General features: G+C 42.6%; 1 protein-coding gene across 2 annotated transcripts in view; it reads left to right on the top strand.

The window, feature by feature from the left end:
• NDRG1 (N-myc downstream regulated 1) overlaps positions 1 to 11,747 on the top strand; it is a 40,504-nt gene extending 28,757 nt beyond the window's left edge. For both annotated transcript variants that reach the window (XM_030943356.1, XM_030943357.1), the window contains exons 7-16: positions 855 to 915; positions 1,383 to 1,469; positions 2,638 to 2,694; positions 3,638 to 3,741; positions 4,154 to 4,210; positions 5,000 to 5,051; positions 5,822 to 5,869; positions 7,344 to 7,379; positions 8,688 to 8,739; positions 9,902 to 11,747. In XM_030943356.1, coding sequence (XP_030799216.1) covers positions 855 to 915; positions 1,383 to 1,469; positions 2,638 to 2,694; positions 3,638 to 3,741; positions 4,154 to 4,210; positions 5,000 to 5,051; positions 5,822 to 5,869; positions 7,344 to 7,379; positions 8,688 to 8,739; positions 9,902 to 10,167 — 820 coding nt within the window. In that variant the 3' untranslated portion in view covers positions 10,168 to 11,747. The remainder of the gene's footprint in view (positions 1 to 854; positions 916 to 1,382; positions 1,470 to 2,637; positions 2,695 to 3,637; positions 3,742 to 4,153; positions 4,211 to 4,999; positions 5,052 to 5,821; positions 5,870 to 7,343; positions 7,380 to 8,687; positions 8,740 to 9,901) is intronic.
• The last annotated feature ends 5,681 nt before the right edge of the window (positions 11,748 to 17,428 follow it).

Raw genomic sequence — 17,428 nt, 5'->3', positions numbered from 1 at the left:
ACCATCTCCCCAGTTTGGACATTACACAGTTATAAGCAGCTCTTAACCAGCTCTGTGGACCAGGTTACCTCACTACCTCACTAGGGGATGTGTATTTTTTGAACTGCCTAATGTCAGACACAGGGTTGCCAGTTCTGTTGCACTGCTCAAAAAAATGTGACCAACAACATCAGTTGGAAATCAATTAAACTGGAGTGTATTTACAAAGTCTTGATTTAATATTGCTAATGAGAATTAAAACTATCCTCAGGTATTTTCCTAAAAGCATTGAATAACCTGTTTTTCTCAGTGGTTTTGTCTAGCCTTCCCTCCCATGTATTTTCTATGACCTTGAAGGTGATGCTTTAAATCTGATTTCAGTTAATGGAAATATTTGGTTTGTCTCTGCCCTGTTTGGTTATGAAGTTTAAACTTCATCACCCCTGTGACTGGATAGCAGGAGATGTTTCCCTGCCAGCCTCCTGTTAGAGAGGAACCAGTGCCCCAGTTGGACAGCTGGGATGGGGGAGCCTGGGGAGGGGGAGCTTTGTATTTAGGCTGCAGATTTCAGGTCTGTATCTTATAAGTTCTTCTGGTAGAGTCTAACAATTTTCTCCCAGGATCAGAACAATGCTGTGGTTGCTCAGTATATTTGCTTAAAGATAAGTGAGGATAGCTGCTGCCCTGCAATACAGGAGGACCAGGGTCCTGCAAATATCGCTGGGGCCACTGACATTGCTGGGGGTCCATAGCCTGCCCAAGCTGAACCCTCCCTTCTGCAGATACACACTGGCATGTGAAAGAGGAAGGCTACTGGTATAACTTTATTTTCAGCACCCTTCCTCATTTGTCTCTTCTGTTTTATTGCTGTGCAGGCTGAAGACCATCATAGGAATGGGAACTGGAGCTGGTGCCTACATTTTAACCAGATTTGCTGTAAGTTTTGTGGTGCTTCCCTAAAGCCTCAAGCCTGATTTCCCTTGCACATTGTTGTCCCCATAGCGTGAATTCTCCCCATGGAGAATTCCTCTTCTGCTGTGCCCAGTTAAGCATGCAAGCCAAGCTTTTAAGTGAAATACCACAATCTGCAGGATAGCTAATCCAGAAGACCTAGATTTTCCATTTTAAGGCCTGGGCTCTACCCAGTTAATTTGCAGAAGGTTTTTATAATGGGAGTTCTCTATTTAAACTGAGGGTGGAGAAAAAGTTAAATCCTAATGTTCTCCAGCTGCTCAGTTGAATTGCTTTAATGATTTGTTTTTTCCATACATATGCTTCTTTTCTGCAAGATAAAGCTAGACCTACCACTTTCTTCCCCATGATATAATTTGCTAATTTAAATTTTTTGCTGACTGTTGAGCTGCAAAGGATACCTGACAAATCTTAGATCTTCTCTCTTGCAGTTAAACCATGCAGAGATGGTGGAGGGATTAGTCCTCATTAATGTAAACCCTTGTGCTGAAGGTTGGATGGACTGGGCAGCAACTAAGGTAAACACCTTTAAGTTAGAAAAATAAGTCTTACTGCAAGCCTGTGGGACATGGGGAGTTTGGCCATCTTGTATGTCAGGCATGGCTGCAGATACTGAACATCCTGGGCTAATTTCTTTTGGGTTTATTCTTCCATTTGCAAAACAACTTCATACAGGGCTAGTGATAAAAATAAATCCTTTAAAAAAACAGATACATGTGGCATAATGGAGCTACTGGGGCAGTTCCTAACAGCTCATAACTGCTGGGGAGAACAGTTTACCTGGACGTGGTAGTTTTGGAAACAACTTTCAAGAAAATGTCAAGTGTAGTGTAGCATTCAGTGCTTTCTTGTCCATGGCTTTGTTTACCAACACAGCCCAAAATATGAAGCAGAGCACAGAAAAATGTCCAGAACAGCATCCTCCATGTTTCAATCATCTGTGAGATGCCAAAAGAAGTCAGAAAAGAGCATTGGCTACAGATGATTTATACAACCAGAAGATGCTGACATAAAAGAAACTCCTAGGAGAAACTTGCAGAGCCGGGATGTAACATTCTTTCAAGGCTTAGTTACTAAATATATTCCCATATCAAACTTATTGAAATAAAGTGAAAGACAAACTTATTTAAATGAAATGTAGTAACTTTTCTATGCTGAAATGAACCTCCTGACCCATTTTGGTTCTCACCCAATGCTTTAGTGCTTTTAATTCTTCCATATCTGCTCCTCTGCCTTCCATCTCTCGAGGGGAGTACTGCTCACCTCAAGAGCTCAGCAGGTGCTTTATGTGCTTGTGTCCTTCCAAAGCAGGAGCATTTACTGTGGGTTGTGAGCTTCTGGTACCAGTTCCATTGCATTGTCAGGGAGGAGAATGGGCAGTGGGGTTCAGTGACACCCACCAGCCTGGTTTGCTTGGTGTTCCTGCAGAGAGTGATTCCTGAAACTCCTCTGCCCCTAGCAGTGTGTTCCCTGTACAGCTGCATTAGTGAAGACATCTGATGAGAATGACTCAAACCCCTAATGTTGTTCTAGTTGGATTGAGGGGGGAAAATATCGCTTTAGGATATTGTACATGTAGAGAGAGCAGAGAAACATCCATTGGTCTGTTTATGGGCAATTGGAATTATGGGTCATTTGTTCAGGGGCTGTGTTAATAGCAGATACTTAGGTGATCTTGCTGTTCAGATTTCAGGTTGGACGAATGCTTTGCCAGACATGGTCATTTCACATCTATTTGGAAAGGTAATGTTCAAAAGATTCCTCTGATGTATTCAGTCATCTGTATTTACCTCCTGGGGCTGGGAGGAGTGCAGAAGCTTTCAGTCAAACAACAGAAGATGAAGTTAAACTGAGATAGAATTCATACTTGTGTCCCCAGCATTTTGGGCAGTATTCTGCCATGGGGTTTTCTGTGTCCTGAGTGCTCAAGTGCATCTCAATTGTGACAACTCTAATAGGGGCAGCTCCCTGCCTAAGCAGCCAACACCTAAACATAGGTATGAGAGTTCTATATGCTCATGTTCTGAGCTGAAAAACCCCACAGATTTTTTTATATAATATACTTGTAGCTCTGTGACAGCTGGTTATTGGTATTAACAGCACTCTCCAGTGCAAGCCTAATGCAATGTGCTGGGCTGCTTTTGAGGCTATTTTGCTGTGCTTGAAATTGTTAGTAAATGCAAAGGAAAACTCCATTCCAGCAGAGCGAGGAACTAATCTATAAAGACTTTAGAACCCAAGTGTTTGAAAATGTTACTGATTGAAGTCCTCGAAGCTTAGTTATTTACTATTGTGAAATTGAGTTCCACATTACATGTTTGTAAGCTTTCAACATCTGCTTTAGTCTGGAAACATTTATTAGGCTTCTTACCCTGAATTTAAACTTCTGTTTGTTTTAAAACCTCACACTTATCTGACTGTAACCATCTGCACCACAACATGTTTTGCAATTGTGAGATTTAAACATTACGACATATTTGAGTTTTCAAGTGAAAATTGTGGTACTGCAATCAGAAGCCAGTATTAATTCTGGGTGACTTCACTGGGTGCTGAAAGCTGTCCCTTCCCTCAATGTGCACTCCTGTTGTGCATCTCATATCTATGAGTCTGATACAGCTACTGTGCCATGTCTTCAGATCCTTTCAGAAAATAGCCCCTGTTCTGAACAATTCTGTCTCCACTTTAGGAAGAGATTCACAGCAACCATGACCTGATCCATACTTACCGTCAGCATATCATTAATGATATGAATCAAACCAACCTTCATCTCTTTGTCAACTCTTACAACAGGTAAATACATTTACCTGATTTCTAATTGGAAACTTTTAAGAGGCTGTCCAGCTCTTTAGAGACAGTATTTCTTGCGTGGTGGGATTACATGTGTTCCCCCAGTATGAAGTTCTGCTTAATAATGCCTTTAGGGATCTCAGGTGGTTTGCTTATTAGAGAAGGACCTCATGCATTTGTGGGGTAAAAGGTTGTACGCTGGGACTGAACTACAACATTGAACCTTCAGTCTAAGTGTGGTTCTACATCCGTTATGGAGGCCACAACATATTAAGCTGTGATTAAATTAACATTAAGTCAGATTAAATTAACATGTGAGTGTCTGTACTTTCTCTAAACTAGAAGAACATAGAAGTATCTATAAAATTCCAGTGTTTCAAAAGCCTTTGTTGTCTCTATTTTTATTTATTTTTAGTCGGCGAGACCTAGAGATTGAGCGCCCTGTTCCTGGAGTGAATGTTGTCACCCTTCAGTAAGTATTTTATTTGAGAGCTTACTGCAGGTCAGGGACTGCTATTAGAAAGAACTCCTCTCTTCAGACCTGGAAAACATATTGAAATTGAAAGTTAAGTAGTTCCTGTCACTGTGCATCTAAAAATTTGGGCTTACAAAGTACGTGAAAAGTGTATTTAGATTCATGCAGAAATGTGTTATAGTTAATGGAAATTAGAGCTCTGAAGGCACTTGAGCTGTCCTTATACAACCAAGAAAGCCCAGCCTAAAACCATTTAGAAAACCAACCAAACAATAAAAAACTTCCAGGAAGACAGAGCAGGAGTGAGAATGACTGACTGATAGATCATCTGGCTTTTGCTTATGCTCCAACTTGTGCAACATAAATTGTGAAGTCTTTCCTAGCTCAGCTGCTGATGGTTATACACAGAAGACTCTAACAATCCGTTTAGAACTGGATGGACAGAACCAAAATTTGGAGCTCAGGGGTCTGGGGGGTGGTAGGCATGAGACTTTGATGCTGATACACACATTCAATTTCTTATAAAGCAGGAAGGAATAAGAGCACTGGCAAGAGCTGATTTGCTACCAGCTGGGGAAAAGAACAGGTTCTCAGGCAGGGAATCAGAGCATGTCACTAGATCTGCAGCTAATGTAGGATTTGATGTATCTTTAAGGTGCCTGGAATACAAAACAAATCATTTCCACACTCTTCACTGTCTCACCCCCCCAGAGACAAAAAATGCAGCTCAGGGCAAGTCTGGGCTGGGTGGCAGAGATAACACCACTCATGTGTGCTTTTTTGCAGGTGTCCTGTCCTCCTGGTTGTTGGTGACAGTTCCCCAGCAGTGGATGCTGTGGTGGGTACCTCGAGCCTTCTTTGCCACCCTGCTGAGGGTGGGTGGGCGAGCCAAGGGGCTGCAAGAGGCCAGCAGAGCCCCTGCCACGCTGCAGCCCTGCTGGCCATCAGTCCAGCCCAGTGGCTCTCCTCTTCCAGACTGCAGGAGAGCTGCCATTAATTCCATGCTGTTTGTCCCTTCTGCCTGTGCACTATTGTTTAATAGCTACCATGTTAGGAACAATCACCACAGCAGTTCCAGTGAACTGCAAATATTTTCCTTTAGAGAGGAATCTGCTGCTGGTATTTTAACTTGCTGTGTGGTGCTGGAGCTGTGCCCCGGGTCACTCTGCAAGTGAAGAGCTTCTTTTTGACCATTATAACTCTCCCCAGATGACTGGATGACTTCAAATGTTGTGCCTTAATGGGCATGCCCAGTCTGCTGGCCCGTGGCCACATGGCTACTCACCACTTGGGATGCTACCAGATGACCCCAAATCACAAGATAAACAACACTTGTTGCCATTGAAATCCCAGAAACAGATGGGAAAAAAAAGTGTCCAGTTCCCAAGTATGGGTTTGTAACGTGGAGAAAATGCAGTCAAGAATGTGAGCTGACTTGCTTGGGTTTAAAGATGTGTATATGTATACACAGAGTCTTCGCACAGAATCATAAGACACTCAGTTTAGTCTGAGTTAAGCCAGAAAACAAGGTGTTGGATCCATTTTCATACAAGAGTTCATACCTAAAATCTTGTGTGCAATGCCTTATGCTGCTTTTCTTTTCTATAGGTTGAATGCAACTCAAAGCTGGACCCAACAAGGACCACGCTTCTGAAGGTAATAACAAAAACTGTGCTTTTCAAAATAAACATTCCTCTCACATAAAACCAGTTGGATTAGCTAAAAAAGCAGAACTAGAGTGATGTGTTGTAGAGAGGTATTTTAGTGGGATGAACAAGACTAGGGGCTTCATGTCAGAATTACAGCAGGGAATTTTTCAGCTCCTCCATTTTAGAATAGTAGAGATGAGAGTTGAAATATGCAGTATTTCACATACCCATAATGAATTTGACTAGAGCCAGCAAAGCTGATCTTGAGATTTTGAAAGGTTTGAAAAGCTGTGAGCAGAGTAGGAGTGCAAACCAGTTCATTCTGTTCCTGTGCTTGCCTCTCAGCAGTAGTGCCAGGTGAATCAACAGCTAATCTGTCAGTCACAGTTTGGTCAACCTGCCTTTTATGAGGGTACAGTCTAGGACATCTTACTGCTAATTTCCAGAAAAATATTGATAAAATGCACTTAAAAACAGCAGAACATCATGCAAAGGCTTTGGCTGATATTTGGCATTCAGGGTATGAGTGCAATCTTCAGCTTGTAATGAAGTAATGATGAAGTAATAGCATGCAAACAGTGAAATGAGTTTGGTCATGCTTTGCCAAGAGCTTCTACTGCATCTCTCTTTAGTGAGCTAGTCAGTAAAAACTGTAATAAATATTTTTTTTTTCCTCCTAACATTGAAGAGTTGTACTGCTGCCCTATAATGTGAGTGTGGCAGACCCCCTAAGAAAGTTTGACACTGTCTCAGACCTTTTATCAGTGGCCAGCCTTTGAACAGTCCAGGGATATGGCTGATGCCAGATCCTGCTGCAGGCCTGTTTTTCTGCTAACTAATCCTAGATAGGATTTGGAGTTTCCTGTAATTTACAACTCTACTGTTTTCAGCTTGTAGTGTTCCTTGGAACAGGACTGTTTTTGTTGGGTTGACTTTGAGGGGTGGAGTGGCAGGAAAAATGAAATGCTCCAAAAATATTTCATGCACTCAAGATAGCTTTTCTCATTTGGCTTTCCCTGCTTCCCCTGGCAAGTCAGGCTGATGCTTGCCATCAGCAATCTCAGCAAATAATTTTCCCCCTTTTTTCTCTCGCCTCTGAGCTTTAGGTGTTTGTTTTCTCTACCCTGTTTGTCATCCAGGTCAATACAGAGTCATGTTATTGGAATTCAGAGATGAACTTGCAAGCAGGACTAATAGGCTGGTTTCTAAGAAACTGGTAATTGTTGCCCAGCAAAAAGCATTTGTAGCTCCAGCTGATGCTTTCCCTGAGCATCAAGAGCCTTTGTGGTTTTCTGGGGTGCAATCATAGCTTTACAAACATTTAACAGCTTGCTTTGATGCATTCATCCACGTGTATGTTACTCACACAACAAAAGGAAGTGTTTTTCTGCCAGATAGCTAAAAAGGTCATTTCGATATATCCTGAGCACAAGTGAGTTCCTCTGGCATTGCTCTAACTGGCTGTTCTCATCTCATTTCAGATGGCTGACTGTGGTGGGCTCCCCCAAGTTTCCCAGGTAGGATTTGCTGTCGGAAATCCTACTAATCATGTTCTGCAACAACTGGGTGTTTTCCTGTAGGGTACTTGCTGTTCCCAAATGTCAGCCAAAAGAATGGTTATGATTTCATGAATAATGATGTCAATTGGTCATCTGAGCTTTCTTTTTTTCTTTAAAGAGGAATGAAGCACAAAATTAAGATTGGGAGGGGATATTATTTTCACTGATAGTCTTAACCAAGTAAAGCACTGAGGTGGGAATGCTGAGGTATTATTTTATGCCTGTTTACTAAGATAATGGGGATTAAGGCTTGAGCCACTGACATTTTAACAACCTTCTTACTTGGACTATTTATAGAATATATCAGGAAAATGGGAGACAGGAAAGAACAATGCTAGGGTATTGCATACACTGGCTCAGCTTGACTGTGGATGAACTGGAGTTTCTAGAGCACATTTAGGTATAAGTTCAAAGCTGCTAATAAAGCCAGGCTGGCAAAGTTAAAATGTACCTATGCCCTTGTGTTGCTTCACTTAAAGAGCTAATTTGTAAATCAGCTTTGGAATGTGATCTAACATTTAAACAGATTTCTAAGAAATATTAAGTGGTGTTTGTGAACTTCAGGAAAAGCTAAATTTGTAATTGCCTGCAGCTGAATCCCTATACAGACAGTGTGTGCTCCAAGAGTGGGAACTGGTAAAAGGTTTTTTAAAGCCATGTGGTAGTACGTGCATTGCTTCTGTTATAGAGAGTCCATTCTTTGCAGTGGTTCAGAGAATTATGCAAAAGTATTTTCATGTGAAATAACTGAGACTGTAAAGCTGATGTGGCCACTGGTAGCAGAGGAGAAGAACAGGGAGTGCCTCATTGCAAGAATGTTGGTTGTAGGCAGTTGTGCTGGTGTATGCCTGGTGAGCTTTATTTCTCTATACACATAACTATCAGCTCTGAATAGCTGAATTTGTTCTCTGCTGATTAGGGATTACTCAATTACCAGTCTTGTATGAACGGCCCTGTACATTTTGTGAGGACAATTGTTTTACTTTGGTCCACCTGCCTCAGTAACTGCTCAAGCCAAGTTTTGAGCCAGGTTTAAACCATTTGTGTTCCATGGAACTCAAATGTATGTATCCATTTTGTAAAATAATGGGGGATGACTAGGGAGGGGAATGATGGAATTTTCTTATAAATGAAGTTTTCATGCAGTCAGTAGAACCCAGAGAATATTTAATATGTCCCTGTTAAGATAGGGCATCTGTGGAATCTGTCACATTGTAATATAACCTACTGAGCACTGCCTATGATAACTCTGCCTCTCTTTTGCAGCCTGCCAAGCTTGCTGAAGCTTTCAAATACTTTGTTCAGGGAATGGGATACAGTAAGTATTGGTTTTATTGAATGGCTGATCTTGCTACTGAAGTTAATTGGGCATTTAAGCACCCGGAGAGTCTCTGATCCCAGATGTGTCATTTTCCCTTTTGGAAATGCATTTGCAAAGGGAAAAAACCACATGCTGTATCTGGGCAAAGGGTTTTCAGACCAAGTGATGTTATTAAATAGTAGAGAGCTTTGTAAACAGCTTATACCCACAAATACCTCTTTTACTTCATCTCAATGTTTTTAAGGTTGTCTATTTGTAATAGTGTCCCCTCGTGGCATCAAAGGATAAGGGTCATCTACTGCACACAACATTTAAAACCTCTTTGGTTTCAAATGAGGTTTAAAACCTCATTTAAACTTCTTTGAGTTGTAGCTGCTTGTTTTTCACGTATTTGCTTCAGACAGCTGCTGTGAGGATGCACTGTGAGCCTTGGTTGCCAGCAGAGGCTGAATATTGGAAAGTAATGGGAGGGCTGATGAGTCTCTTCAGTTTCCCTCTGGATTCTTGCAGCCACAGCAATGTACCCTAAAGTTTCTTGAATCCCTGAGCCCTGGCCACTAATTCCACTACAGTAATTTGGTCTCCTTAACCACATGCCTGGAGCAGGGGAGCATGTGAACGTACCCTGAAAAGTGTCTATTCCACTATGAAGGCTCCTCCAAGGATGGTTAAGGCCAAGGGGAAGGCAAGTGTGGTGGTGCTTGTAGGGGTCTCAGGATGACGGAAGAGATGAGAATCTTGACTCCATGTTTCAGAAGGCTAATTTATTAATTTATGATATATATTATATTAAAAGAAATTTATCTATTAAAACTGTACTAAAAGAATAGAAGAAAGAATTTCATCAGAAGACTAGAAAGGGAGGAAAAGGAATGATAATAAAATCTTGTGACTGACCAGAGAGTCTGAGACAGCTGGACTGTGATTTGCCATTAATTAAAAAAAACTACATGAGGTGAATCAAGATGCACCTGTTGCATTCTACAGCATCAGATAATCATTGTTTACATTTCATTTCTGAGGTCTCTCAGCTTCTCAGGAGAAAAAATCCTAACAAAAGGATTTTTCAGCAAATATGTCTGTGATAGGCAAGGGCTTCCTTCCACGTCCATGCAGCGAGGCATTAATGAAGGGCATTAATGAAAGGCTCTTCTTGCAGTGCCCTCTGCCAGCATGACCAGGCTGATGCGGTCCCGCACGGCTTCTGGCTCCAGTGTCACCTCCCTGGAAGGACAGAGGAGCCGCTCCCACACCGGGGAAGGCACCAGGAGCCGCTCCCACACCGGGGAGGGAACACGGAGCCGCTCCCACACTGGGGACGGCTCCAGGAACCGCTCCCACACGGACACGCGGATCGAGCTGACGCCCAACTCGGCGAGCAACGCGGAACAATCGAGCCCCAAGTCCATGGAAGTGTCCTGTTAGATGGTTCTGGGAGGTTCAAAACTGGTCACAGTGTGAAAAATTAATGGATGCCCCCTGTGTATTACAAAAACATAACTGGTATTAATCTCTAGCTATTCTGTAGGATGAACTCTGTTCACCAGGGTCTGAGAGGGACCAAAGAAAAGAAGCATCTCATTTGCTCTATCGTTATTCTTGTGTCTCAGACAGCTGCTGCTATTGTGCCCTCCTTCAGTGGATGCCAAATTCTAAAGAATACTTGCCAAAAACTGATGTGGTTGTAAACACTTCAGAGTCAAACCAGAATTGCTCAATACCCTCCTTTAAAATCAAAACTGTTACAGGCCCCTTTATCTCTTCTTCTCTTGAAGTAAACTGGCACAATTTGAGATGAGTTTCAAAGCGGGGGAGAAAAAAATAACTGTTAAGGATGACTTTAAGAAAAGGAAATGAAACAAATGTGTTATGGCCTCATGTTGAAGCTGGAGTTGAATTCATTGTATATAGCTTGACTTCAAATGATAGAGAAGTTAACGTATCGTGCATTTATAGGCCTTCTAATTCATTAGTATTCAAGCCTGTTTTCCTATGTACAATAATATACTACTAAAATAGGCAATTTTAATGTGACTTTGAGATGCACTAAATCTTTAAGGTTTTTCATTTCACTTTTTTGAGATTTAGTTCCAGTCTTCCTTTCCTTCCCCCCTCCTAGACCCTAAAACCTGCTTAGCCAAATGAGGACAGGATTTAAATTTGGTAAGCAAGGTAGGATTCCCTGTTTGGGAACTTGGGCCAAAGGGTTTATCAAACTGCAGAAGTTGGTGTAGTTGTATCAAGTAGGGTAGCTGTACATGCCAGCTAAGCAGAAACAGCTTGATATTTCCTTCAGAAAGATTATCTTTGCAGCTCAAGTTTTTTTGTGTCCAGCACAACTGTCATAAATTTGGAATTCTGTAAGCAAAGACAGATCCAGCTGTTCTTTATCAGGAGAGATGAATAACTGTGAGATGGGCATGTAATTTGATACTGTACATTCAACTGCCACTAATTACTAGATTTGAAACTGATGAGATTTCACTGGTGCTGAAAAGTGTATTCCATGAAGTGGTGGAGCAGCAACACTGCATGTCTGGAATGCAGTGTCTAATGACTTGTAAATGTCATGGTCTGCTGGTTCTGCATCTTTGCATAGCCTCCTTGAGTTGCTTTCTTTGAAGCTAGTGGCTTGATACCTTTCTGCCACGCAGAATGTCACAGTTGGGTGTTCTTAAGTTTGTCCTTCCATAGCTAGTGGGACAGGATTTCCACAGCTCCAGTGCATACCTGCTGAATTGCAGTCCTCACACAGACAAAAAGCTCAAATGCTGAGCAGTTAAATAGCAAATGTTAATACTTTGGGATTGCTTGTTCAGAAGAACACCATCTAGGTTACTTTATATTGACTAACTTCAGCTCTTGTGTAGAATATCCATAACATTTTGTGGGAAGAACAGACAATTTCCGGAAAGAATAAAGCTATTGTGTAAAGTCTATCAAGAAAAGTTTCTTAATGAAGTATTTGTATTTATTTCAAAACAAATAAATTTGTAACTTTGCAATGTCTGGTGTCTTCATATTTTACCAAGAGTACAATAATATTTTTCAGTCCAAATATATTCTTGTCATCCCTTTTTATCAATGAAATCTTTCTGATTTTACTCAAATCTCTCATTCCCTGCTTTTGTACTCAGCTTTCTGTCCTCCAGCCTACTATTCTAAGAAAACACCACACATTTCTTCAGCTTTTTTGCTGACTATTTTAGTACTAAAGGGTATAGAAATACAGAAAAATATTGAGCCATGGTAGAGAGCACTATTTGCTATTTTTTTCTCTCCCTGGCTAAAGTACTGTCTAGTGCATAGAGCTGGGTCTGACTTCCTCACTGGAGTTCGTGCCACACTCATTGCATCCTTTCTGATCTTTAAATCCATTGATATGATGAGTTCCCCATGGATATCTGGAGTTATCAGGCCTCCAGACTGAAATTGCAGATTGGCACTTGGATTTTTGAAGGTGGTTCTTGGAGCTCTTACAAGAATGTAACTTCAGGAAAGTAAAGATTAACCCAGTGACTTACTTAACATACTGGAGTTTTCAGGGACAGGTGCTTTGATGACTTTGCTGGGACTATTTTGGGCTGCTCATTCCTCCCATAGCTCAAAAAAATCCTGTGATAGAAAGATGCAGAAGCAAATATTTGTCATGTCTGAGCCAAGGCTCTACTGGATGTGATGATTCAGCAGTCAGGACTGGACTGACACCAGCAAGGGGCTTGACAGCCAGTGCCAGTGAAAACAGGAGCAACCTGTGCCAGCTCATCTTACAAAAGAGGGGCAAAGTTGGGTTCTTTGCTGAGCTTTTCTGGGAATGGCTAATCATTCCTTCCACAAGGACACCATGGTGTGCCTGTCAAGCCCAGGCAGTTTATTTTGGTTTAATGGGGAGGAATGCATCCAAGCCTTATTGCAGCACAAAGGGATCTGCAAGCACTTCTGAGCTGCAAGGAGTTGCTAGGATCACTACAAATGTCAGCTTTGCCATCAAAAGTGTTCATCTGGCAGAGAACACTGTGTTCTCGTGCATAAAAGCTGGAGGGCAGCACAGAGGAGTGGTGTCTCACCTTTTACAAGGAGTTATCACTCTTTCCCTGCAGTACTGTTCTCCTGGCATCTTTAACTTGTGTTGTAACTGAAGAGATGCAAGTGGCTTGCAGATTTATCAGAAACTTTTATAAAAACCCTTCCCAAACCTGCAAAAGCTGACTTCTGCATTATTGTTGGAGGCAAAAATAGCCTGGATATTGTAGAGTCATTAACCTGGAAAACAGGAGCTGGGGTCTCACCTTTTTTCAAGTCTGAATGGCCACTAGGGAGCTACTGTGGCATAGAGGAAATTCTGACTGGGTAACAGGAGGTTTCCAGAAAATAACCAGTTCACTCCTCACAGTGCTTTTGGGGCTATAGAGAAACAAAACAGGATGAGCTCCCAGGGACCATGAGGCTTCCTGATTGCATTAGTGTGTTTCAATGCCAAATCTTTCTGCAGTGGTACTCTTCAAAATCACTAATAGAAGGTATGTCACTGCTGAAATCCAAATTATTTCCACCTCTGCCTAGGCCTTGATATCTACTGTATAAAAATCTGGCTAAATTTCATGCTATCCTTGCCCCTCCCTGTCCTTGCAGAGGGGGAGTGGGAGAGGATGTGCCAATCCCATGTGATGGCAGCAGGACTTTTGTGCTGAAGGATGCTGCTGCTTTCCTCTTTAAAAGTCTCTATTGACTGAACAGCTGGAAACTTTAACCTAGATGTGTTTTCGAGGTTTATGATTAATGTCATGTGTTGTGAGTGATGGACTGAGCTGGAGTGAAAACTGTTTATAGCAAAGCTGCTTATTTTTTCTCCCCAGGGCTGGAATCCTCTCCCTGTCTGCTTTTGCATCTTGGGCAGAGTATCTGCTGCAATCCTCCATGTGCCTGTGATGGGGTCTGTTGCATCCAGCAATGCAACACACTGAGCAGTGTTGCTTGCAGCTTGGCTCTCCCCCTTCCCACATGCTGTCTGCTCCTTTTTTTTTCTTTACACTATTTTGCACTATTTTACATTCACAGGACCATAAATCTCTCCCTGTCTATATGAACAGCTGGTTTGATGTGTGGATTTAGCATTTCCACTGAGCCAAATATAGACTTTATGATGGTAGCTGATCACTGCTATGCCTAATGTTTAAATAAGTGACAGAAAGGATGTCGGGGTATTTTAAGAGCTCAACCCTTCCCCCTCAGCCCTTTGTAACAGACAGACACAGCCTCTCACTGTTTGTATCTATTGCTTCATTAAGGGTTCCATTCATTTTATAAACAACACAGCTGCTGACCAGCGTTAGGGGGGAAGAAAAAGGAAAAAAAAGGCTTCTGATTGCAACTGCCAGACAGTTCAGTGTCTGTTCTCTGCAACTCAGCGTGGGGATCATTTGCTTACCCAGCGCTCCTATGGGCTGGAGGAGAGTCATTGTTTGATGTCGTTAAACAGGCAGCCCCACATCCCGTGGACCCCTACGTGCTTTGGCACTGGTGGGATGTGCAGCAAACACTGGATGCAGACACCCCTGGGCATGTGAAAGAGCCCAAGGTCTGGCAAAGGGGATGGCAGGCAGTTTTCCTCACAAGCAGCTGCACCACAGTGGGCTGTGGCCTGCAGTAGAGCTGCAGAAACTATCCCTGGGTGACCTGCCACTCTCTGCAATTGCTTGTGGCTGGAGTGGATTATGGGATTCAGGTCAAGGTCAGTGCGTGGAGGGGGCTGGGGGAGGGCAGGGCTGTTTGCTGGGCAGCAGCACTGGAGAAGGGCTGGGGCAGCTCCAGGCAAAGCCTACATGAGCCAGGACACTTGGAAAAGAGCAGGACATGCCACCAGCCTGGGCTTTTCATGCCCTGGCTCTGTGTGTGTATGGACCTGTGTGTGTGCACAAGTCCCCACAGGCTCAGCAGCACCATGGGCAGGGAGCATGGGGCTGCTGAGCTGTGGGTCTGCCCCATATTTTGGACCTGCCATTGGCACAGGGAATAGCCAATCTGCTTGTAGGGTTTGGCAAGCCCACCCCATGCAAAAATGCCACCCAGCCCCACACACAGCGGTGAGATGTGCACTGTCCCACCAACCTGCTGGACCTCAGACCACACAGATCTCTCCATCTAGGAAATTGTCATTTACTGAATGACTGCAATATGGTTTCATTTATTTTTAATGATAATATGACCAAATAAAAAAACATCTTAGCTCTTTATCACCAGCTGCCAATGTTAAACATTGATCTGATCCTGTGGCCTCTCTGCTGCTCATGAGTGTTTGGGGCAGAGATCCTACAGAAGCAGAGCCTCACAAAGGGCCAGCACTTCATTTGGAAAGTGCCAAGTACTGAGGAGATGATGGCATTCCCAGACTAGTGGAAGCAGCCAGGAAGCCCCTCATGCAGGACTGTGTGCTGGGCAGCTGCCATGTGGATGAGCGGAGGTTGCAGAGGCCAGATGGGACTTCTGTAGAGACAGCAGGGAAATGTGGTACCTTTGTGAAAAGCTATTGCCAGTGGCACAGGTGGCTGGAAAATGCTTAAAAATGTAGAGGACTGCCCTTCATGGAAAAAAAAAAAAGAAGAATATAAAAGGCACACTGGAGGAGAAGGCTGGGGAGAATGAGGAGAAGGTGATTTCTTGCCATAAACAAGCCCAACCAACCCATCTCAGTCCAGGACAGGAGGCCACTCAACACTCAAAATGTTTATGTTCATATGAAGGCAAGTAAGGTACTTCAGGATGGAAGGCAAGCTTGATTTGTTGGAAAACACGACAGATATTTATTTCTAGAATTAAAAGGTAGAATCCTTACTGGGTTAGCTCTGGAGGTATGTAAATGAAGGGATACAAAACAGTGATTCTTTAATTCAAATACTTTTCCCCATGTCTTTAATAACTTTGTTTGAACAATTTCAGTGTGTATGGCTTTTGCAAACAGTTTACTCCGGTAGCTTCTCAAGAGAGCTGATAATGAAGACATGCTTAGGCAGGTTGAGTAATACACTCCACTTTGCTCAAATACTCTAGACCTCTGTCCCAAGTCCAATAAGAGTGTTGCAGGAAAAAAACCACAAATGTTGAGCCAGAAACAGACCAGCAAAGAAATGTAAGTTGGGAAACAACTGGCTTTTCCAATCTGCCAAAATATTCAAAATGAAGGAAATGCTCTCAAGTCATCTTTTTTTACCACATTTCAGTGCAGGCTCTTTACTTGTCTGTGTCCTCCAGTTCCCAGCTTTGTCACAGATTGCAAATGCCCACTTGGACATTGGCCAGGCAAGAAGATGGGAAAAGGAAATGTCAGTCACAGATATATGTCACCTTCATTTGCTTGCCTAAAGTTCCTAATGAGGTGCCAGTCACAGATTCATTAATCATTTGCCACTTATTTAATATCTTTAAACCACAGCAGCAATGCGCCATCTTAAAAAACCTCACCAGGATGCTTTACAAACAAGTAATGTGTTATATAGCTGGAGTAACTCAGACTGCCAAACCAATCTGGTTTTCTCATTATTTTTTCATATATTTCAGTATATGAAGTTTACAGAAATAACTCCATAGAAATGTTAAAACTGGAAAGTCACAATTTGAGAAGGTAAATATATGGAGATGTGCCTCTAGATAGAGAGAACACTTTATTAGTTTAATAAACTGTTTGTTTCAAAATTCCTTCAAGAAAGCTGGGACAAAAAAATTCCAGGGTTTCATTTACAAGATGACACAGTCTTTCTAAATGTTGTGGTTTTCCTGGAGTATTACATATGCACAACACAACCCTAGTGAACACATCAAAAACATGGCAACTGCACTACTCCCTCTTTCCAGTTGCATGCACACCAAAATGGTGTTTTAAATTCCAGCCAACGCTCCATGCAAAGTCGTTTTAATAAACCTCATGCCTGCTTTCATACCAGCAGGACCAGACCTTCAAAATCCCACCCTTCATCCTTGACCCAGCCTGGAGGACCAACAGGATGATCACCGCCAGCTGAGTGTGTGTTAAACTATCGTGGCTTAGCTGGATTACAAAATTGTGCCTCTTATCCTCTCTTTAGCCTTTCACTTGCCCATTGCAGCAGAGGGGTCTGACCCTGGTACCTCCTCAATGCTATAATTGTTGGTGGTGGCATCACTTTCAGGCCCCAGCAGAGACCTAGGCCCATTGCACAAATGTACAATGAGCATCAGTTCCTGCTGGAGGAGGCAATGAACAGTAGGGCCTTGTTCTGGCTCTGAAATCCTGAGGAAAAGTGAAGTAAAGGGCTGGATCCATGAAAGCCTTTGGGGGTCTAGATCTTCAATGAATTCAAACTAACCACAAAAGTACTTTTTTAAAAGATACATGATTTCCCCAGGCACAGAGGGAGGCAGGGAACTGAATCTAAAGCTGGACTGTTGCCTCAGTCCTAGGGCTAATCTGCTTGTAAACACCACTAAAACAAAGGATCTCAAATGCACCACAGACTGCAAATCAAGGTAATTGGCTACAAGTGATGTTCTTTCCCATTCAGAGCCACTGGACAGACAACCAGTGGCACAAGCAGAGTAGTAGAGCTAACAGTGCTTGGTTTCCTACAGATTTGTGTCCAATGTACCCACAAAACTCCTTTACGGCAGTGTAATAACCCCTATTCCCCATCTGTGATTCCTTCAGCTCTGCCTC

Source organism: Camarhynchus parvulus, chromosome 2, assembly GCF_901933205.1.
Source record: "Camarhynchus parvulus chromosome 2, STF_HiC, whole genome shotgun sequence".
Taxonomy (NCBI): domain Eukaryota; kingdom Metazoa; phylum Chordata; class Aves; order Passeriformes; family Thraupidae; genus Camarhynchus; species Camarhynchus parvulus.
Note: the sequence above shows the minus strand (reverse complement) of the source record. Positions and strands in the feature narration are given on the sequence as shown.